The sequence below is a fragment of the Cetorhinus maximus genome, chromosome 6 (assembly GCF_964194155.1).
Source record: "Cetorhinus maximus chromosome 6, sCetMax3.hap1.1, whole genome shotgun sequence".
NCBI classification, from domain to species: domain Eukaryota; kingdom Metazoa; phylum Chordata; class Chondrichthyes; order Lamniformes; family Cetorhinidae; genus Cetorhinus; species Cetorhinus maximus.
The window spans coordinates 25,599,945-25,622,770 of NC_135884.1; the positions used below are offsets into that span (position 1 = coordinate 25,599,945).

Below are 22,826 nucleotides of genomic sequence, written 5' to 3' on the forward strand. Positions count from 1 at the left end.
ATGATGTCCAAGCCAAGGACCTCGAGTGCTGGCTGGATGCACAACAGTACCCAGCTACGTCTCCTTCTTCTACCTTGAATGAGGCCACTGCTCATATTATAACAAAGATCTAAAATACTGAGTCTCTATGAGAAGAAATGAGACACTTAAAAGATCTCCCTGCCAGGGTAGTGTTTTTTTTAAATTAGGCAGAAGGGAGGGAAAGAAGAACACTTTGCATTTCAAATAATTCTCCTAATTTTTACACCTTTAAGTGATGTATAATTAAATAATTAGTTTTACTGCTCATTACCACCTCATTTCACCATCTACCATTCTCCAGCAAATATAAGTGATGAGCACCAGGTAACTTACACACTGATTCCCTCCCTCCTTGTGAATGTTTAGTCCATTCATCTTGGAGCATAGTTATACTGGGTTTTTCACTGCACAGGGGACACAGGCACAAATCAGCCCATCAAAATTTAACATGGTTATTTTTGTGAAAAAGGGACAGATCTTTTTACATTCTGTTTAGATTTTGCCATTGAAAACTACCCATCCCAAGATATTGCCATCAGAGTTCACAGCTAATGTAGTTTCATACTAAAAGTTCAAGGTCTACTTATGCACATAGCACTTAGCAGCAGCAGCAGCAGTTACCATCACTGAATTCATGAAATAACTCACTTTTCTGTAGTTGAGCCAATAGGTAATTATTCTGGAAATAGGCCCCAGAGCAAAAGGTGTTGGCAAGTAAAACCTGGTGATAGAAAGAGAACATCTGGAAAAGCCTTCAGGAAATCAAGTCAAACCAAAGAGGAAGCAGACGCTGTCTGCCTGTCTCTCTTTTACTCCTGTAGAATGCATTAAATCATGCTTTTATAAATTAAGTATACAATTCAACAGAAAAACTGAATTTAACTCCTGTAGCCATTGCAAACTAAATAACAATCGAGGGACAATAAATCGCCTTATTGTGTTTAAATGCGATACTAAAAAGATTTGTAACATTTTTGGAAAGAAAGTCAAAACTCTTACTAGCTGACAAATTATCAGACTGTGATAGTCTACTACTCTCATTTTTATTAAAGAAAAATCCTGTTACGAAGATCATTTTATTCGTCTAAATTTATTTATGTATACTTATTTTTTTTGGAACAGAGACTGCTTATGACTGTTAAATTCATAAGTAATGAATGCAATTTTTCCTTTAATTGATTCTTTGCAATTTTACACCCAATTTCAATCTCCTGAAAGTTAGGATCTGTTTTACTTTGGGCTTGTGTCTTAAAACATGCAGGTTTATTAAATAACATGAAAACAATGCCACAAAATATGTAATTTTAGAAATGAGCATAGACAGTGATTTATTTTGCGAATTTGATTATTCACAAATACTGTTTGTAAGCATTGGAATAATAGTTTAATAATTATTTGGACAGTCTGATCATGAATTCTAATACACACAGCCGTTCAAGTAGACAAAGGGAACCAAATATGATATTAATGATTCCTTTAGTTATCTGTTCCATAGGGATTAGAATAAACTGAAAAAAAAAACCTCTCCATTTGTTTGACAGAAAACCAAACAGGTGTTTAAAACAATCTACCATTTTACTTCACTTAAACATTACAGAAAATAATAAAGCTTATTAATAATAATAAGCTGAACATAAAAATCATATATGTCAGCTCAATTATTTTAGGGAATTTTACACGTGAAATGCACACACTGGTTTGTCTGTAACAATATTATTTTGGAAGGCATAGATTTCTTCACTATATGAGACTTCGTAGTCCAATTGTACATTATGCAAATATGTAGTCATATGTACATAAAAGTCCATATTCTATTTATGAGTTGAATCTGAAAAACAGCCTGCTGAACAGTTACCACTCTGGAGCTGTCATGGGATTGTACTAGCTCTGGCACATCAACCAGAAGACTCATAATAATCAACCATCTAGATCGATCACAGATGAGGTGATGTAGAGGAATCAAGTGGAAACTATCAGTTGGAAAACTGCAGAGGCTGCCAAGGTGGAAGAGACTACAATACAATAAACATTCATTCCATAAAGGAAGAATTGTTAAATCATTACCGTCTATTATCAAGTGTCAAGAGGAGGCAAAGTAATAGCTTCCAAAATGTGGAATATTTTAAATCATATTTCATATGTAGCACATAGCTGCAGGAAATAATTGAAATAAGGTTGTCACATGAAGTATCATCACTGTTAAATCCAGCTTATGATTTTTTTGGGCTACTAGTCTAACACAAACAATGCAATTGTGTTGGGATCAGGGGGCTCCTGCTGTACTATGGAAATTTTGCATCTGGAATTCCACCCCCACCATCACACTGAGTTGTAATCTCTTGCTCATCCAGTTGGGGGAGGCATTGAGCAGAGGCCAGGAACTGCTGCAAACCGAATAAAGAAATCAAAAAAGGAAAGAATAAACAAATTATCCCAGGCTAGCTTCCAGCCTACTGCCTAGAGGCCATTTATAGAGCGAGAGAGACTTAACAGCAGGAAATTTTTTGACAGGGAATAACTCACAATGCAGTCAAATTAAGAATGGGTGAAAAGAAGATCAAAATGAAGCTACATAAAAGGGAAAACACTCAGAAGAATGACAGCTTCATGATCAACAATGGCCAATGGATTCACAGAGTTTCCCTTCCCCTCCCTCTCTCTTCCCCTCTCCCATTCGATTTAATTACTTTTCTTTCCAATTTAATTAATTTTACAACCCGTTCAATCTCTGGTAGATCATAATTCCAGCCACAAGTGATTAAAAAGAAATTTTCATCAGAACGACAGGAAGCTAAGAAACTTCCCATTTAAGTCCTACAGCAAAAGGCCACCTGTAATAGTCAGATATGCAATTGGCTTCGCGTGAACTTAAAGGACAAGGTGTTTTTCTTTCAAGAGGTTGCACCTGGATTTGTTCAGCCACTGTTGCAATAGGGAAAAGACTCATTTCTTGCTCCAGTACTCAATTTATTTATATTTTATTCTTGAAGACTGTCTTGCTAAAGATAAAGTTCCACATAATTAATTTTAAATATATAACTCAATTATTGAAAATGAAATTTTGCTTCCAAAATGTAATTAAGATGGTCTGACTGGATATTTAAGGGGGCTGATATTCATTATATAAATTGTATGCACCTACCTCATGGTCATGATTGCGAAGACCAATGCTGATAGAGCGACTAGCTCTCGAGATAACTGCCGTCATGGCATAAAGATTAATAAGAACATCAGCCACTCTCTTCACCACCAGTTGCTCTTCCACTATTGTCTGAAGAGGGAAAAGTCACATTGCGATAAACTTATCTTGTAAAAACAAGATGAACCTCACTAGAAATATAGTAAGCTTGATCGTTTTAGCCTAGTTAAATATGAAAAGGTTTCAACAATGTAACAAGCAACTTGCCACTTGTCAGCCCAAGCCTGGATATTGTCCAGATCTTGCTGCATTTGGACATGGACTGCTTCAGTATCTGAGGAGTCGCGAATGGTGAACATCGTGCAATCATCAGCGAACATCCCCACTTCTGACCTTATGATGGAAGGAAGGTTATTGATGAAGCAGCTGAAGATGGTTGGGCCGAGGACACTACCCTGAGAAACTCCTGCAGTGATGTCCTGGAGCTGAGATGACCTCCAGCAACCACAACAATCTAACTTCGTGCTAGGTATGACTCCAAACAGTGGAGAGTTTTCCCTGATTTCCATTGACTCCAATTTTTCTAGAGCTCTTTGATGCCACACTCAGTCAAATGCAGCCTTGATGTCAAGGACTGTCACTCTTACCTCACCTCGGGAGTTCGCTCTTTTGTCCATGTTTGGACCAAGGCTGTAATGAAGTCAGGAGCTGAGTGACCCTGGAGGAACCCAAACTGGGCATCAGTGAGCAGGTTATTGCTAAGCAAGTACCGCTTGATAACACTGTTGACGACCCCTTCCATTACTTTACTGATGATCGAGAATTGACTGATGGGGCAGTAATTGGCTGGGTGGGATTTGTCCTGTTTTGTGTACACAGGACAGGCCTGGGCAATTTTCCACAGCCAGGTAGATGCCAGTGTTGTAGCTGTATTGGAACAGTTTGGCTAGGGGCGCGGCGAGTTCTGGAGCACAAGTCTTCAGTACAATTGCCGGGATATTGTCAGGGCCCAAAGCCTTTGCACTATCCAGTGCCTTCAGCCGTTTCTCGATATCATGTGGGGTGAATCGAATTGGCTGAAGACTGGCATCTGTGATAGTGGGGAGCTCAGGAGGAGGCCGAGATGGATCATCCACCCGGCACCTGGTTGAAGATTGTAGCAAATGCTTCAGCCTTGTCTTTTGCACTGAAGTGCTGGGCTCCCCCATCATTGGGGGTGGGGATATTTGTGGAGCCTCATCCTCCGGTGAGTTGTTTAATTGTCCACCACCATTCATGACTGGATGTGGCAGGACTGCTGAGCTTAGATCTGATCTGTTGGTTGTGGGGTCGCTTAGCTCTATCACTTGCTGCTTATTCTGTTTGGCATGCAAGTAATCCCGTGTAATAGCTTCACCAGGTTGACACCTCATTTTTAGGTATGCCTGGTGCTGCTCCTGGCAGCTGTCCTGCACTCTTCATTGAAACAGGGTTGATCCCCTCGCTTGGTGGTAATGGTAGAGTGGGGGATATGCCAAGCCATGAGGTTACACATTGTGTTCAAGTACAATTCTGCTGCAGCTGATGGCCCACAACACCTCATGGATGCCCATTCTTGAGTTGCTAGATCTGTTTGAAATCTATCCCATTTGGCACAGTGGTAGTGCCACATAGCACGATGCAGGGTATCATCAATGTGAAGGTGAGACTTCGTCTCCGCAACGACCGTGAAGGCAGGTTGGTGAGGATGAGGTCAAGTATGTTTTTCCCTCTTGTTGGTTCCCTCAGCACCTGCCGTAGACCCAGTCTAGCAGCTATGTCCTTTAGGACTTGACCAGCTTGGTCAGTAGTGGTGCTACCGAGCCACTCTTGGTGATGGACATTTAAGTCCCTCACCCAGAGTACATTCTGCGCCCTTGTCACCCTCAGTTCTTCCTCCAAGTGATGTTCAACATGGAGGAGCACTGATTCATCAGCTGAGGCAGGGTGGTATGTGGTAATCAGCAGGAGGGTTCCTTGCCCATGCTTGACCTGATGCCATGAGACTTCATGGCCTCCAGAGTAGATGTTGAGTACTCCCAGGGCAACTCCCTCCCGACTGTATATCACTGTGTCATCACCTCTGCTGGTGGGACAGGACATACCCAGGGATGGTGATGGTGGTGTCTGGCACATTATCTGTAAGGTATGATTCTATGAGGATGACTGTGTCAGGCTATTGCTTCACTAGTCTGTGAGGCAGCTCTCCCAATTTTGGCACTAGCCCCCAGATGTTAGTGATGAAGACTTTGCAGGATCGACAGGGCTGAGTTTGCCATTGTCATTTCCGGTGCATAGGTCGCTGCCGGGTCATCCATCCGGTTTCATTCCTTTTTTGAGACTTTGTAGTGGCTTGATACAATGGCATGGCTTGCTAGGCCATTGCTGTGGGTCTGGAGTCACATGTAGGCCAGACCACGTAAGGATGGCAGATTTCCTTCCCTAAAAGGACATTAGTGAACCAGATAGGTTTTTACAACAATTGACAATGGTCATCATTAGACTTCAATTCCAGATTTTTACTGAATTCAATTCCACCACCTGCCATGGCGGGATTCAAAGCCAGGTTCCGAGAGCATTACTCTGCGTCTGTGGATTACTAGTCCAGCGACAATACCACTACGCTATCCCTCACCTCCTGGCTTCCCAAAGCCTGTCCACCATCTACAAGGCACAAGTCAGGAGTGTGATGAAATACTCTCCACTTGCCTGGATGAGTGCAGCTGCCACAACACTCAAGAAGCAGCTGTTTGATTGGCACCCCGTCCACAAACATTCACTCCCTCCACCACTAACACACAGTCGCAGCAGTGTGTACCATCTACAAGATGCACTGCAGGAACTCACCAAAGCTCCTTAGACAGCACCTTCTAAACACACGGCCACTACCATTTAGAAGGAGAGGGGCAGCAGATACATGGGAACATCACAACCTGGAAGTTCCCCTCCAAGCCACTCACCACCCTGACTTGGAAATATATCACCATTCCTTCACCGTCGCTGGGTCAAAATCCTAGAACTCCCTCCCCAACAGCACTGTGGGTGCACCTGCACCACATGGACTGCAGGGGTTCAAGAAGGCAGCTCACCACCACCTTCCAAGGGCAATCAGGGATGGGCAATAAGTGCTGGCCTAGCCAGCGATGCCCATATCCCATCAATGGAAGAAAATAGTTTATACACATGCATACAGCCAAATTACTTTGTTAGTTTAAAAACCACAAATTTACCTGAAACCTACACCTTTGAGTAAAATGACCAAACTCTCTAATTCTACTGTGATAAAATAAGGGCTTTTAAACTAGGTACTAATCCAGTAGTTCTCTTCTAAACCTTTTCTCACATCTCTGCAATTATATACCATGTGAGGCCACCAAAATTGGACACTGTATTCTAGATAAGTCTAAGAAAAATCTTATACATGAACACTGTTGTGTTTTTTGTGTTATTTTGATTGGATCATCTTAGCTATGCATCCCAATCGTCTATATGTTTTTGCTATTGCTTTGTGGCAGTTTTGGTGAACCTTCAGCGACCCCTGCACTGAAACACCCATGATTCTTTCATGTTCAATAGAAATTAGTTCAGAGTCCTGCATCATACAAACGTGCAAGCATTAGCCCCATAACACCATAATTGTCTACAGTAAGTGTAATCTGCCAAAAGCAAGCCCATTCCCTCATCGCACTGTTTTCTTATTTTTCCTTCTCAGCCAAGGAATTTTTTTAAAACACTAGCACAAATCTTTGTCATTCACAAATGTATAGGCGGTTCCCCCAATGCCTAGATCCAGATTATTACAGAATGTAAAGATCGTTACCAGGAGTACACTTTTTCAGTACATTTTTCCATGGCCACTGTTTCAAAGAGTCTGTTCACTGTCAAACACTGTATTGAAATATGAGCATTTCATAACACTATTTTACTGCACAGGTAGTTTAACACATTGGCCTGTTTCATGAATCCTCGATTTATTTCTATCATTAAGCCCAATCTCTGCTCATTCTTTTTATGGTTGTGGCCCTCCTACTCAATTTGGTTTCGCTCCTTGCCATTTACTCTTTACAAATAGACTGGTCTGAACAATTTTCTATTCTTGCTGTCCTCTTTTCAGGATTCATTCTCTTAACAGAGATCCAAGCGAACAAAGATTGAAGTCCCAATATTCCACTCAGCCGAAACGGGCCATATCCTTAACGTACAGAAGTCTGACCAGAAAATACTAGTACTAAACAATGAAGCTTGGAATGCTGCAAAATAGAATGTACCTCAAAAATAACAATGCTGCATGGCAAAAGTAAATAACTGACAAACAGGCCCACTTCTCACTTGTAATTCATGACCTAATTTCTAGGAGGCATGTTCTCCACAAGTATCCACTCTCCATAAATGCATTTTCTCTTCTGTGAAGTGTGCGTTTTCAGCTATTCCCAAAGCAAAAGAAATCACCTTATAAACATCCCACATGCATGCATCTCTATATCTTAAGATTTTACATCTGTGTGCACTTCCTGTCTAGGCAACCCTGTTTTACTTTTTAAAAAAAAATCAACTCTTTCCATTATAAATTCTTACGCCCATATTTATGATACATAATATGTAATTATAGGCTGTGGTCATTAGATGGCACTGTATTACATTTACTTGACAAATTGCTTTGCCATTTTTCACCCACAATTTTGTTCCTCCATAACAAATTTCTCATGTCCAAAACAAGCTTGTAAACATTTTTGAAAAAACAAATTTTTTCTTACTTCACAATAAAATGTTTACATTTATCCAATGAATTGTCTTTTGTCTCTTTTAATACCTTCATTAAAGTTTTACTTGATGGCCTCCCCCATAAGCCAACCATTGGTCTTAGTATTTTTGAAGCTGTTAGTGGAATTCAGATTGTGGAGTGTGAGCATGTGCAGTGTACCTAATTTTCCAGAAAGCCCATGTACCAATGACTTGTATTGAAGTGCTTTATTTGAAACTAGAGGTCAAATTTTAAAAGCTTTGTGCAGGTAAAATTTATAATGTTTTTTTTAAAAACAGCTCTGTATGTGCACTTGAATAATCTGAGTGAGTCTTTTTTCAGGGTAATTTCATTAATTTTTTAACATAGTACCAATTTAATTTTCAATCAACTGAGAACCTTTCTAATCATCTCACTTTTTTGATGGACCATAAATTAAATGTTCTAATTGCTAACACCCGAGATAGGGAGAGAAATACTGTCTTTTCTTATTCTAATTTGATGTCTTTTTTTAAAGCAAGTTGTACATTGCAGGCAAACAAAATTTCTGAGGGAGATAGGCAAGAAGGAAACATATGACAGGAGGATAAGAGTGGGTGGATGATCAAGGGGAAGAATAATAACAGTAGAGTAACTGAGAAGGGAGAATTATGTAGATAGTTAAATGAAAGGGAATAGAGGTAGTGGGGAGAATGAGTAGTGCTAGTGGTGGGAAGGAGGGGAATACGAATACCAGTGGATGGTGATGGGAGAGAGAAGAGCACTGCTGAGGGTTACATTTCTCCAGAAACTCCCACACCAAAATGCAGCCTATTTTCATTGCACGCTTTCCCCACCACATTCCTGAAATTTATGTAAAAGGATGCTTTCAAAAAAAACAAACTTTTAGCTTAAAATGTTTATACATTTACAGTATATTTAAATACTTTCTTTCCACAAATGCATTCTTTAGAATAGCAATGTTCCAATTACCTTGCCAAATCTGTATAGTAAGTTTTCCACTGAGCATCCCAAAATGTACACATTTTCCTCCATTTTTTTGGCACTCTCCTGTAGAAAATAAATCCAAATATTTCCTTTAATCAATGTTTACAACTTCACGGCCTCTACCGCATTGCCCTTAATTACAAAAAAGGATGTTATGCTAAATTTTTTAGAAAACACTGGTTAGGCTTCATAATGTATTACAAGCTGCATGCCAGCACACACTTGTTATAGGCAAATCATATTTGACTAGCTTGATCAAGTTCTTTGATGAAATAATAGTGCTGATTGAAGAGGGTAGTGAGGTTGACGTTGTATATATAGACTTTCCAAAAGGCACTTGACAAGGCACCACGTAATAGATTTTAGAAAAATTACAGTACATGGAATTAAAGAGACAATGGCAGCAGGAAACAAAATTTGCTAAGGGTCAGAAAGCAAAGTGTTGTGTTGAACATTTGTTTTCCACACCGGTTTTTTTTTGGGGGGTGGGGGGTGGTGGGAGGAGTGGAGTATACAGTAGGGGCCACAGGGGTCACTATTAGGTCCATTGTTTTTTTGATATATATTAAAGTTGACTTGGGTATACAGGACTGAGCTCAAAAATGTAATAAACAATGAGGAGGATAGTAACAGATTTCAGGAAGATCTAAGTAGGCTTGGAAAATGGCAAGACACATGGCAGATGAAAATTTAATGCAGAGAATTGTGAAGTGATGTGTTTGATTGGAAGAATGAGATGAAGCAATATGAGCTAAATGGTACAAATTTCAACGAAGTGCAGGGGACCTGGGGTATATATGCTTTGAAGGTGGCAGAACAAGTTGAAAAGGCTGTAAAAAAAATAATGAAGTAAATTGGATCCTTGGCTTTATTAATAGAGGAATAGAGTACAAAAGCAAGGATGTTATACAAAACTTTTAGCAAACACTGGTTAGGCCTCAGTTGGATAGTGTGTTGAATTCTGTGCACCACACTTTAGGAAGGATGCCAAGGCCTTGGAGTAGGTACTCTATTTTCTATCTCTTAACTAGTTTTGTACATACATATTAACTACATTGTCCTTGGTGCATCATAGTACTAGAATAAGTAGCATTTTGCCCAAAATGCAGGTTACTTTCTTTGGGTCAGCTGGGCACCAAACCCATCGCCATGCATAATTTTCTTCAAATGAACCTGCACACTTTGCTTAAAATGGGAAAACGTTTTAAAAGAACTGATATCTAATATTGTTGCATGTAATAATATTGTAAATCAGTTCTTTAGAAACTGATAACATTACACAAAGCAGATGGGAAAATCTCTCGCCCCACCCCAGCTCCTACCTATGCTGCTTTTCTGCCATTTACCCAAATCCAAAATGTTTAGTTGCAAATTAGCAACAGCCAAGCCACTGATTGGAACCTCTACTTCACAGCATTCTTCTGCATTTTTAACCAGCTATATGAGGGAAGTGTACTTTTAGCATGGTGGAAGAGCCTATGTAGGGCAGATTGTAATGTGCCAGCATGGCCCTGCCTCCTACTCATTGCTGACACAGTTGTGTCAACAGTCACTCTGCCTTTATGCTGCCCGAGACAACTCTCCCGCTCGCCGTTTCCCTCTCCTGAATCCTCCAGGGAACATCTCCAGAGTCCTCACCAGCGAGATTCAGGAGAGGGAAGCAGCGAATGGGAAATATTTTTAAAAAAACTTTAATTATAACAGTCCCAGCTCGGCATTTCTGCACTATTGGGACCTGTACTTTCACAAACTCAGCTTCATATCAGATCTGGGTCTTGAACGGAAACACAAATTCAGAACAGGGAAGCAGTAAGCGGGAGAGTCAGGGTGTGGGAGATTCGGCAATGGAAGGATTGGCGACAGGGTGAGTCAGGGATCAGCGGAGGCTGGAAGGCAGAAGGTCGGCAACAAGAGTGGGTTATGGAGAAACATTGGTTTTAATGGGAAAATATGATTTGCTTAAAGTCATTCACTTAAAGTCGTGATTTTCAGGAATGCAACTACAATTTTATGTGAGGGTTTTCTGTACAGTGGTGCTGCCAGAGAATAAGAGAATTTAAATGTTACACCCTTGTTCAAAAGAGGGTGTAAACATAAATCCGGAATTAAAGGCCAGTCAGTTTAACCTGGGTGGTTTGAAAGCTTTTAGAAACAGTAATCTGAAGCAAAGTTAACAGTCATTTGGCCAAGTGTGGATTAGTTAAGAAAAGCTAGCATGTTAAAAGCAAACTGTGCTTAACTAACTTGATTGGGTTTTCTGAAATAATAGCAAGGGTTGATGAAGTGTATATGGACTTTGATAAAGTGCCACACATGGGCTTGTTAGCAAAGCTGAACCCCATGGAATTAAAAGGGGAAGTGACAACATGAATATGCCATTGGTTGAGTGACAGGAAACAGAATAGTGTTGAACAGTTGCTTTTTGGACTGGAGGAAGGAATACAGTGGAGTGTTCCAGGGGTTGGTACGAGGATAACTGCTTTTCATAATATATGTTCATGACTTGGGAGTAGAAGGCACAATTTCAAAATTTGCAGATGACACAAAACTTGAAAGTGCAATGAACAGTGAGAAGCATAATGATGGACTTCAAGAGGAGAGAGAAGGCCGGCAGAATGGGTGGACATGTGGCAGATGATATTTAATGCAGACAAGTACAAAGTGATGCATTTTGTTAGGAAGAGTGATGACAGGCAAAATATGAATACAATTCTAAAGGGGGTGTAGGAACAGAGAGACCTAGGGGCTATTTGTGCACAAATTGTTAAAGCAGGCAGGTCAGGTTGAGAAAGTGGTTAAAAAGACATGAGAGATCTGGATTTTATAAACAGAAGCATTAAGTACAAAAGCAAGGAAGTTCGGCTTCAACTGTAATTGTTTGTCTAATACTGGATACTGCCCTTTAGAAAGGATGTGAGAGGGGATGCAGAAAAGAGTTACAAGAATGGCTTCAGGGATGAGGGACTTCAGTGGATACACAGGAGAAGCTGCATTGCTCTTCTTTAGAGCAAAGAAGATTGAAGAGAGTTATGATAGAGGTGTTCAAAATCATGACGGCTCTAGACAGAGTAAATAGAGAGAAAGTGTTCCTATTGACAGAAGGGTTAAGAAGCAGAGGACACAGATTTAACGCGACTGGCCGAAACACCAAAAGCAATGAGGATTTCTTTTTAAACGCAGCATATGGTTAGGATCTAGAATGCACTGCCTGAGAGTGTGGTGGAGGCAGATTCAACCATGGCTTTCAAAATGGAATTGGATAAGCACCTGAACAGAAAGAAGTGGCAGGGCAGTGGAAAACGGTTGGAGCAGTGGGAGTAGCAGAATTGTTTTTGCAGAGAGCCGGCACAGGCATAGAGGGCCAAAGGGCCTCACTTTGTGTTGTAACCATCCTATGATTCTATGTTCAAGTCCAAGTTCAAATGACAGTTAGCTCATCAACTGGTTTATCTGGCTGCTCACATGAGAATCTTTGACAGAGATCTGCCTGCTCCCCTCAGGATACAAAATAGCCGTCAGTTTGGGCCAGAGTGCTTACTCCCTGCAAACATTTCTCCTTTTATGACAATATAACTTCAAAATGCCTCCTTGACTCATTTATCAAACTCTGCTTCACCTGAAGTCTACATTTGAATTCCCATTGTTTAATGCCAGAAGAAAACAATAATTGTAATGAACCACTGATTTAAATTTTTAATAGAAAATGTATAAAATTGTAGATTTTGATCACCAGCACAAGCTTAGAATACCACTTAATAGAACACAATTTGACCTACACAATACTATAAATTAGTGGACTTCACATTATGCATCTCGCTCGCTCCACATATGTCTAGATATCTACAAAAAATATTTTAGGAAACAGAATTATTGAAGTCTTTAGATACATAATGTGGCTGATGATAGATGCATACTAAAGTATTGGTTTCAGTAAATTATGAAAAAGTACTTCCAAAATATATCTGTAAAAGACCAGGGATTGTGATTTATAGGAATAAGTACCTCCAAATTGGGGTGCACAACACCACTTTTGCCCGTGAGGCCGTAATCCACTTTTTTATTAAAAGTACTTCCCAATCTTTTTCCTAAAAGCTCCAACACAACTCCAATGTTTCCTTTCTTCATCTCTCTGAAAGCAAACACAAAAACCATATAGCTTAAAAATGTGGGTCTGAAAGAAATCACAGAGCCAATAAATTTGAAGTGTAGTTCCAATTGTTATGTATGTAACAAAGATTGCCAATAGTGCACAAGGACCCAGCAAACTGGAAATAAGATGGATGACCAGTAAATCCATTTTTTCTGGTTATGCTTGTTTTTCTTTTTATTCATTCATGGGATGCGAGCTTCACTGGCTGGGCCAGTATTTATTGCCCATTGCCAGTTGCCCTTGAAAAGGTGGTGGTGAGCTGCCTTCTTGAACCATTGCAGTCAATGTGGTGTAGTGACACCCACAGTGCTGTTAGGAAGGTAGTTCCAGGATTTTGACCCAGTGACAGTGAAGGAATAGCAGTAGATTTCCAAGTCAGGATTGTGAGTGACTTGGAGGGGAACTTCCAGGTGGTGGTGTTCCCATTTATCTACTGCCCTTGTCCTTCTGGTTAGTAGTGGTTGTGGGTTTGGAAGGTGCTGTCTAAGGAGCCTTGGTGAATTCCTACAGTGCATCTTGTAGATGGTACACACTGCTGCTACTGTGTGCTGGTGGTGGAGGGAATGAATGTTTGTGGATGTGGTGCCAATCAAGCGTGCTACTTTGTTCTGGATGGTGTCAAGCTTCTTGAGTGTCGTGGGAGCTGCACTCATCCAAGCAAGTGGCGAGTATTCCATCACACTCCTGACTTGTGCCTTGTAGATGGTAGACAGACTTTGGGGAGTCAAGAGGTGGGTTACCCGTTGCACGATTCCTAGCCTCTGACCTGCTCTTATAGCCACAGTATTTATATAGCTAATCCAGTTCAGTTTCTGGTCAATGGTAACCCCCAGGATGTTGATAGTGGGGGACTCAGTGATGGCAATGCTATTGAACGTCAAGGGGATGGTTAGATTCTCTCTTATAGGAGATGGTCATTGCCTGGCACTTGTGTGGTGCAAATGTTACTTGCCACTTGTCAGCCCAAGCCTGGATATTGTCCAGGTCTTGCTGCATTTGGACATGGACTGATTCAGTATCTGAGGAGTAATGCTAGCTAGGTGCACTAATTTCTGCACTAAATGCCATGGTAGATATGATTTAAAATTCTGGAGTATGGCTTCACCTACAGCCTTCTGACAAGAAGCAAGGACACTACCAACCGAGTTATTGTTAACACCCTCTCAAAAGCTGACAATTTTATTAAAAATTCTCAAATGTGGTGCAGCAATTACTGGAATCTAAAGCCATTAACCAAGCAGTTAGGGGTATTAACATGTGTACATATTGCACCTGTTTCAACTTAACAAAATAAGTGACATCCATTCGCTGGTTCATCCCCCCAGGGCAATGTCTTGACCAGAGTCAAGCTGCCTGGTTTAAATGCCAAACAATGCTCGGCAGTTAACTGTCAGTCACCATCAAATGGTGCATTTTCCATGGCAACATCTCTACCAGAGTCTGGTTGCCAATTAATCAGCACTCTCTTCTCATACAGTATAAACCTGTTTCTCCTCATTGGTATTTTCTTGTGAATTGTCCTAATGAGTGCAAGATGAAAAGCTTTGACAATAGGTGTTAGAATCGATCATTAAGGAGGTTATAGCTGGGCACTTAGTAATCGGGAAGAGTCAGCATGGTTTTCTCAAAGAGAAATCATGTTTAACTCATTTACTGGAGTTCTTTGAAGGAGTAACATGCACTGTGGATAAAGGGGAGTCTGTAGATGTGCTGTACTTGGATTTCCAGAAGGCATTTGATAAGGTGCCACATCAAAGGTTATTGCGGAAAATAAAAGCTCATGGTGTAGGGGGTAACATATTAGCACGGATAGAAGATTAGCTGGCTGGCAGAAACAGAGAGTATGCATAAATTAGTCCTTTTCTGATTGGCAGGATATGACGAGTGGAGTCCCGCAGGGATCAGTGTTAGGGCCTTAACCTTTTACTATTTATATCAATAATTTAGATGAGGGGAGTGAAGACATGGTAGCTAAATTTGCAGATGACAAAGTGAAGTAGGAAAGTATGTTGTGAAGAGGACATAAGGAGGTTGCAGACAGACATAGACATGTTGAGTGAGTGGGCAAAAATCTGGCACATGGAGTATTATGTAGGAAAGTGTGAAGTTGTTCACTTTGGCAGGAAGAATAAAAAAAGCAGAGTATTACTTAAACTGAGAACGGCTGCAGAATTCTGAGGCGCAGAAGGATCTAGGTGTTCTCGTGCATGAGTCACAAAAACTAGTATATAAGTACAGCAAGTAATTAAGAAGGCTAATGGAATGCTATCCTTTATTATAAGAGGAATTGAACATAAAAATAAGGATGTTATGCTTCAGCTTTACAGGGCATTGGTGAGGCTACATCTCAAATAGGGTGTAGTTTTGGTCTCATTTAAGGAAGGATGTAAATGCATTAGAGGCGTTTCAGAGGAGGTTTACTAGATTGATACCTGGAATGAGCGGATTGTCTTATGAGGAAAGGTTAAACAGACTGGGCATGTTTCCACTGGAGTTTAGAAGAGTGAGGGGTGACTTGATTGAAGCATATAAGATCCTGAATGGTACTGTCAAGGTGGGCATGGAAAAGATGTTTTCTCTTGTGGGCGAGTCCAGGACTAGGGGGCACTGTTTTAAAACTAAGGGATGCCTTTGTTGGGGAGAATTTTTCTCTCTGAGGGTTGTGCGACTTTGGAACCTTCTGCCTCAGAAGGCAGTGGAGGCGGGGTCATTGAATATTTTTAAAGGCAGAGGGAGATTGATTCCCTTGCCTAACAAGAATCTGAGGTTATCGGAGGTAGATAGGAATGTGGAATTCAAAACAGAAACAGATCAGCCATGATCTTTTTGAATGGCAGAGCAGGCTCGAGGAGTCAAACGGTTTACTTCTGCTTGTATTTCATTATGTTCTTAAAAAAAAGTCTCTTTTTTTCAGCTCCAGTTCTGTACTACCGAATGACTATTTGAAATTTAAGATCTTGGAAAAATTGGGATTTCTGAATTTACTCAATCTGTGAAAGTCTTAAAATTAATATCTGAATAATTGACTGAAAGTTTCAAGTATTTAGCCTGTTTAGATGTCTCAACCTCCAGAGCACTTCCTTACTCTATCTACCTGGTATTTTCACTTGATAAAGCATTTATTTTCCGACTTATCAACAGAAATATTGCATGATTGTTGAAAGAACTGCATCAAGCCTATTCAAACCCATTTCACATAACTTTTAGCCTTTGCTCCCTGATCATATCTCATAGCATAGTACTACAAAATTTCCAGTTTCATCATTTTCAAAGTTTCAAGTTTTGTCCCAATCTGAACACTATATACTTTTGTTTTATTTTATCTCCAGGAACTTAAGCTTTCTTTTGTTCCACAGCAAGGTTGGGCCCTCTGGATTAACACTACAGTTTTAGTTGTGCATCGATGCTGCAATTGTAGAGTAATTACAGCCTTAAATCAACTCCAATTTCCTTAAGTTGCAGAATATTGGTAAAATTGATAAAACATTCAAATTTAAAATGAGCATAATTAAGGCCACTAACTCTAGGATCAGGGTTCAGTACTCTGATTACAATGAAACTAGAATCAAAGTCTAAGTTTAATCATTCATGGTTGACTCATTGGAATAAAAGACAAATTCTACACAGCCACCTCTTGGTAACTGGACAAGTATTTTTTGGGATGTGGTTTAAAAGGAAGATCTTTAGAACAAAGTAAAAAATTGTTAGGGGCGCATACTTTATTTTTCCAGTAAGGATTTTTCCTGCATGCTGCAAACCAGTCAAGGCCACGTACATCCGTAGAATTTCATTAGTACCCTGCAATACATGAAATAAATGAAATCAATACATCCAAGGAAAATGGAAGCTACCCAATAATTTTTTAAAATTCTAATTGTGAGATACATTTGATCCTCCAACTAGTACAAAAAGACTTGTTCAAAATTTTATTTGTGCAGAACACCCACCAAATTTCACAACCTATTACACTTGTTATTCTGTATAATCGCAATCCATCATACCCAGATAGGTCTGCATACAAGCAATTTGATACTGCTGCCAAACACTACAGCCATACTATTGATCACGTTGAGTGATGCTTATATTAATTTGTCATGATTCAACATGTACATCAGAGACCATTCCAGAGATTTACATTTTCATCAACAAGTCACTTCTTGAAATTGAGGTTTGCAATCTGCATTTAAAATATTAATCTCCACTGACTTAACAAAAGCACAAGGGCTGCAAAATATGGCTCTGTAGCACCATTGCTGCCAGTGCTATGGAAGCCCCAAAGTCTTTGAGTGGCGCTGTGAGCTGGCCATTTCCAGTAATATTCCATGCTGAGAATTGCACATGCACGAGAGGGATTGAACATAAAAGTAAGGACATTATCCAGGGCATTGGTGAGACCGCACCTCGTATAGTGTGTGCAGTTTTGGTCTCCTTATTTAAAGGAAGGATGTAAGTGCATTGGAAATGGTTCAAAGGAGGTTTATTAGATTGATACGTGGAATGAGTGGGTTGTCTTATGAGGAAAGGTTGGACAGCCTGGGCTTGTTTCCACTGGAGTTTAGAAGAGAGAGGGGTGATTTAATTGAAGTATACAAGATCCTGAATGGCCTTGACAAGGTGGACGTCAAAAGGATGTTTCCTCTTGTGGGCAAGTCCAGAACTAGGGGGCACTGTTTTAAAATTAGGGGACGCCCTTTTAGGACAGAGATGAGGAGAATTTTTTTTCTCCCAGAGGGTTGTACGACTTTGAAATTCTCTGCCTCAGAAGGTGGTGGAGGCGGGGTCACTGAATATTTCTAAGGCAGAGGTAGGTTGATTCCCTTGCCTAACAAGAATCTAAGGTTATCAGGGAATGTGGAAATCAAAACACAAGATGATCAGCCATGATCTTATTGAATGGCGGAGTAGGCTCGAGGGGCCAAATGGTCCACTCCTATTCCTATTGCTTATATTCTTACAGGCTGCCACGTCAGGAGTGGTCAGATCATGATGTCAAAAAGCCATTCCAGTTGATTCGATGCATGTTGTGGAAACTTCGACCACACAGGTCCAGTGTAAGCATGTGCTAATCACTCCCGCTGAACACATGCACCAGGGGCACCACACTAGTGTTGTGTAAAGGGTTAGCCACTGAACTTGCAAGTGAGGTGCTTTTGACTTACTTCTACTGTGGCAAAGTTTGTGTAAGTACTGTGGCTTGTTTTTGGAGGTCTTCTGCGGAGTTATTGCGGCCATTCAGGGATGCTGGGCCAGGAAGCATGAATGCTGTCATCTTGAGAAAGAAAGCAGGTCATGCTCCGCAGTACCACTGCCACTCTCATAGGGTGGTACCTCACCCAAGGAAAATGGAAGCTACCAATAATTTTTAAAAAAACACTAATTGTGAGATGCATTTGATACTCCAACTAGTACAAAGTCCTAGAGTAATCTGCTGGAGATAAATTAAAAATAAAATCTATTTGTTCATAGGATGTGGGTTCACTGGATAGGCCAGTATTTATTGCCCATCCCTGGATGCTAGCTCCTTCAACAGGGCCTGCAGCTTCGCAACTAGGCATGGGCAATAAATGCCGGCCCAGCCAGCGAAGCCTACATCCCGTGAAGGAATGAAAAAAAGAATGGGACTGGTCGTAAAGGTCACAGTCACATTAAACTTTCACGTGAAATACATCTCCCAGTAAACCGTCTATCGCTGTACCTGGGTGATGATGGAGGCCCTATATCCCTGGATCGGCAATAAATTGCCCTTGAGGTGTTGGTGATGAGCTACCTTCTTGAACCGCTGCATTCCATGTGGTGTAGGTACACTCACAGTGCTGTTAAGGGAGTTTCAGGAATTAGACCCAGTGACAGTGAAAGAATAGGCATACAGTTCCAAGTCAGGCTGGTGTTTGGCTTGGTGGAGAACTTTCAGTTGATGGTGTTTCCATGCATCTGCTGCCCTTGTCCTTCTAGGTGGTAGATGTCACAGGTTTGGAAGGTGCTGTCAAAGGAGTCTTGCTGAATTGCTGCAGTGCATCTTGTAGATGATACACATTGCTGTCACTGGTGGAGGGAGTGGACGTTTAAGTTGGTGGTTGGGGTGCCAATTAAGTGAGCTACTTTATCCTGTTTGGGTGTCAAGTTCCTCATCAGTGTTCTTCTATAAGCCACTCTATTGGAGTCCTCATTCGAGTTCCCTGTAGCAGAACTTGTCGGTTACCTCAAACTCTAGTGAGTTGGCACACAAGTTATCCTTCCCCCCTGGTCTTTCTGCAGCCTACTGAATGTCCTCACCAGGTACAGATCCTGACTCTATACTATTCTCTAAAGTTCACACAATGCTAATATCTGAGCTCTAGGCTGCAAGTGTCAGATCAAGTGACTGTACTTCTTCATCAGCGGTGTGGTGTTGCTCTCTCTCTTTCTCCTGAGGCTGTGGTTAGGCAGCTGGCAGTGCTTGGGTATCTGAAAGTAGAAAATCAGAAGGGGAGGGTTGGGTTGGGTTGAGGGAAAGATTAGGCGGTGGGGGTGGGGGGTGTACAGTAGAAAGTAATAAGTCCATAGTCACACTATGCAACTTGCACCTCACGCCAGATTGCAGAAGGAGCTGAGAAGGTACATAAGGCAGTAACATGCCATCATCTCAATCCTCTCAGCAACACCAGCTGCAACATGTGTTGCAGCCAGCCCCACAATGCAGAGCACCACCTCCCCCATAGAGCTCAGAGGCATAGAGGCAGCTGGCCCTCACCAGTTCTGATCTGCTTCCTTCTATTATGTGCCAACTTGCCCTACTACAGAGAGGAAAGAACGTCAGTGATTGTGTTACACTGTTTGGTGATGTGCATGCCAAAGCTGAAGGCATGCTTAGGCAACAAGAGATGCTGTGAGGCTGACATCATTGGAATGGTTATAAGTGTGAGACAGAGTATCTGAATGTGAGTCCTGACTGCTGAGTGTTTAGGATGTGGTGTACTGAGCAGCATGAAAGGTTGTGGGTGCGAGAGGTCATGTGAAGTCACATTCACTGACCTTGACCACCTGCCTGAGGTCGTTGAACAACTTGTGGCACTGCTGCCAAGGCCTCGAGTCCAAAATCCAGGAGTTAACCTCCTGAGCCTCCTGCTGTTTGATGGCCTCCAGCCCCCCCGCACCCCCATGGAAGCATGGCTCTCCTCCGCCTGTCAATATCTATGACTAAGGCCTCTAAGCATTGCATTGTATACCTGTGAGCCCTTTCTCTGCCCTAGTACATCATTTGCTTTGTCTCACACTACAGACAATTGCAATACTAGCAGTCAGCAACAGCCTCCTTTCAGTCTGTGCAGCTTCCCTTTAAAATTCACTAATGTCCTTTAGGGAAAGTAATGTGCCGTCCTTATCTAGTCTGGCCTACATGTGGCTCCAGATCCCCAGAAACGTGGTTGACTCTTAAATGCCTTCTGAAATAGTCCATCAAGCCACTCAGTTGTATTAAACTGTTACAGAAAAGTAAATAATAAGGAATGAAACCAGACGGACCACCCAGCATCGACCTAGGCACGAGAAACAACGGTACACCCTGCACTGTGGGTGTACCTACACCACGTGGACTGCAGCGGTTCAAGGAGGTGGTTCACCACCACCTTCTCAAGGACAATTAGGGATGGGCAATAAATGCTGGCCTAGCCAGCAACGCCCACATCCTATGAAAACCAAAAAGAAAAATGAGGCTAGCTAGAATGTGTGCTAGCCTCATACCCTGCTAGGTCTCCTGTTGAATATTCAGCCAACTAGATGCAGGGGTCCCACTGGACTGAAAGCTACAATCAGGCAAATGAGGTGGCAGCGTGATGTTTGCGCGCTGTCTGCCTCAACAAAACTGGACGTGGGCAAATTGCAAATCACGGCCTCTGCACTTGAAAATAGAAGATGAAATTTTAACCCAGTGTTTACACGCCTTTTGCCCGTTTGTTGCATTGATACCAGAACTGTTTCATCAAGGTCAAAACTGTACAGCTTTGCAACACCCAAGTTTCTAGCACTGGACTAGAAGCCTGTTGAATAAACGATGGAGGGCATTATGTTTCTCAGCAGGAAATGTATATTATTGAACTACCGGGATTTGCATATACTGCAGGCTGCCAGTTCTTTTCAAAAACAAGTATAATTATGCTCTATCTTTGCAATGGGAGAAATTAGAGTTTTATATCAAAAAATGGCGGCAAAGTTGAAGTTTTTTATTTAGTCATGAGAGTTGCTTGGAAATATTTCTTTGAATTTGTAAATATAATTACTACTAGTTACTGCAACAAAGCAAACAAAAGTTATTTGACGTTAATATCTGAATTAGCTGAAATGCATATTAAAAACCACTTTGTCCAGTCCAATTGAGTCTGAGGACCTACTCAAATCAATGCATCTGCTGGTAAAATCCACTAAAGTTACAACTTGTTACCTTATACATGTTGCAAAGAATTGTTTGCTATGCATAATCGACTAGCTAAGTGCTACCTCTCCATTTTGCAACATACTCAACTGACAATTATCATTACCGTTAAATTTAGTATCCAAACAACTGAACTTTTGGCTTACTTCAAAAATCAGAAGTATTCTGCTGTCCCTGAGGAATCGTTCATAAGGATAATCTTTCATATAGCCGAGGCCTCCCAGAATCTGCAATGCTTCACTAATGCATACCCAGGCACCCTCAGAACTGTAAACCTGATCAAAAGAATAGCTCAGTTAGAAATCATCAGGATTAGACACACTGCGTACATAATACTGTAATGAAATTAGTTACATAGAACAGCAAGGAAATTTAAGTTATTTTTTTAAAGTGATGATTGGAACTTAATGGCATTTTGTGGACATTGCTACTATAATAAAATGAACAAAATTGTAATTATAGTTCTTTGTGCCATTTATTTTTTTAATTCAAAAAAGTACTGATGGCAAGACACTCTTAGTCAATGTATCACAAACTGTAAGTGATGCAGACTCATCCACATAGGTACAAAGATTGAGACATGAACATGATAAAACAGCAACACTGCAATTCAGTATTTCATTATCAATAACAGAAAAATGTCACGTACTTTGGCCAGCTGCCGACAGGAAAATGGTAAGAAAACAATAACTCCCAACATTTGCTTGGGGCCTGGCAAAGACCATTTTAATTAAATCCAGTTATTGAATAAAGTTATATAGTTCACTTTTCAACATTACATACAGTCGACATTTTACAAGTCTACACATTGTTTCTGAATATTGACGTGCTAAGTTTAATTACTCTCAAGTAAAATGAGATGCGTTTTTATTTAACACGGTTCCTCCTCCTGCTCAAATGTCACAAGCCACAAATAAAATCATCTAAACTAGTTTCATAAAAATAATTTTAAATTTCAGCTCACTACCTTCACCATGGCTGCTTCTACAGAGCAATCTGGCTCTCCTGGCCGGTCCATCATTCCTGCAGTCAAATAAGCCATGCTCTCCATTACATACGCTTGCATCGCCATTAGTGTAAATTTCTCCTAAAAGAAATCTCAACTGTAAGGTACATGAAAACTGACTAGTAAATTAACTGAAATATCATCTTCAGGTGCACCAAAACACTGCTCCTGCTGCTCATCATTGGCAAAACACGTTGTATTAATTTTAAATCATGGATTCATAAATTAGTTCAAAAATGAGTCTGGAGCTGACTGACCCAAACTGAGCATCAGTGAGTAGGTTGTTGCTGAGTAAGTGCTCCTTGATAGCACTGTTGACAACAATTTCCGTCATTTTCCTGATGATTGAGAGCAGAC

General features: G+C 40.9%; 1 protein-coding gene across 1 annotated transcript in view; it reads right to left on the reverse strand.

Moving 5' to 3' along the window:
• Window positions 1–22,826, reverse strand: part of acad9 (acyl-CoA dehydrogenase family, member 9) — a 76,346-nt gene that overhangs the window by 1,805 nt on the left and 51,715 nt on the right. Inside the window, exons 11-17 of the mRNA XM_078543459.1 lie at window positions 22,431–22,550; window positions 21,610–21,738; window positions 16,775–16,854; window positions 12,909–13,035; window positions 8,892–8,969; window positions 3,164–3,292; window positions 670–742 (exon numbers count right to left, since the gene is read on the reverse strand). Of these exons, the coding sequence (XP_078399585.1) occupies window positions 670–742; window positions 3,164–3,292; window positions 8,892–8,969; window positions 12,909–13,035; window positions 16,775–16,854; window positions 21,610–21,738; window positions 22,431–22,550 (736 nt within the window). The remainder of the gene's footprint in view (window positions 1–669; window positions 743–3,163; window positions 3,293–8,891; window positions 8,970–12,908; window positions 13,036–16,774; window positions 16,855–21,609; window positions 21,739–22,430; window positions 22,551–22,826) is intronic.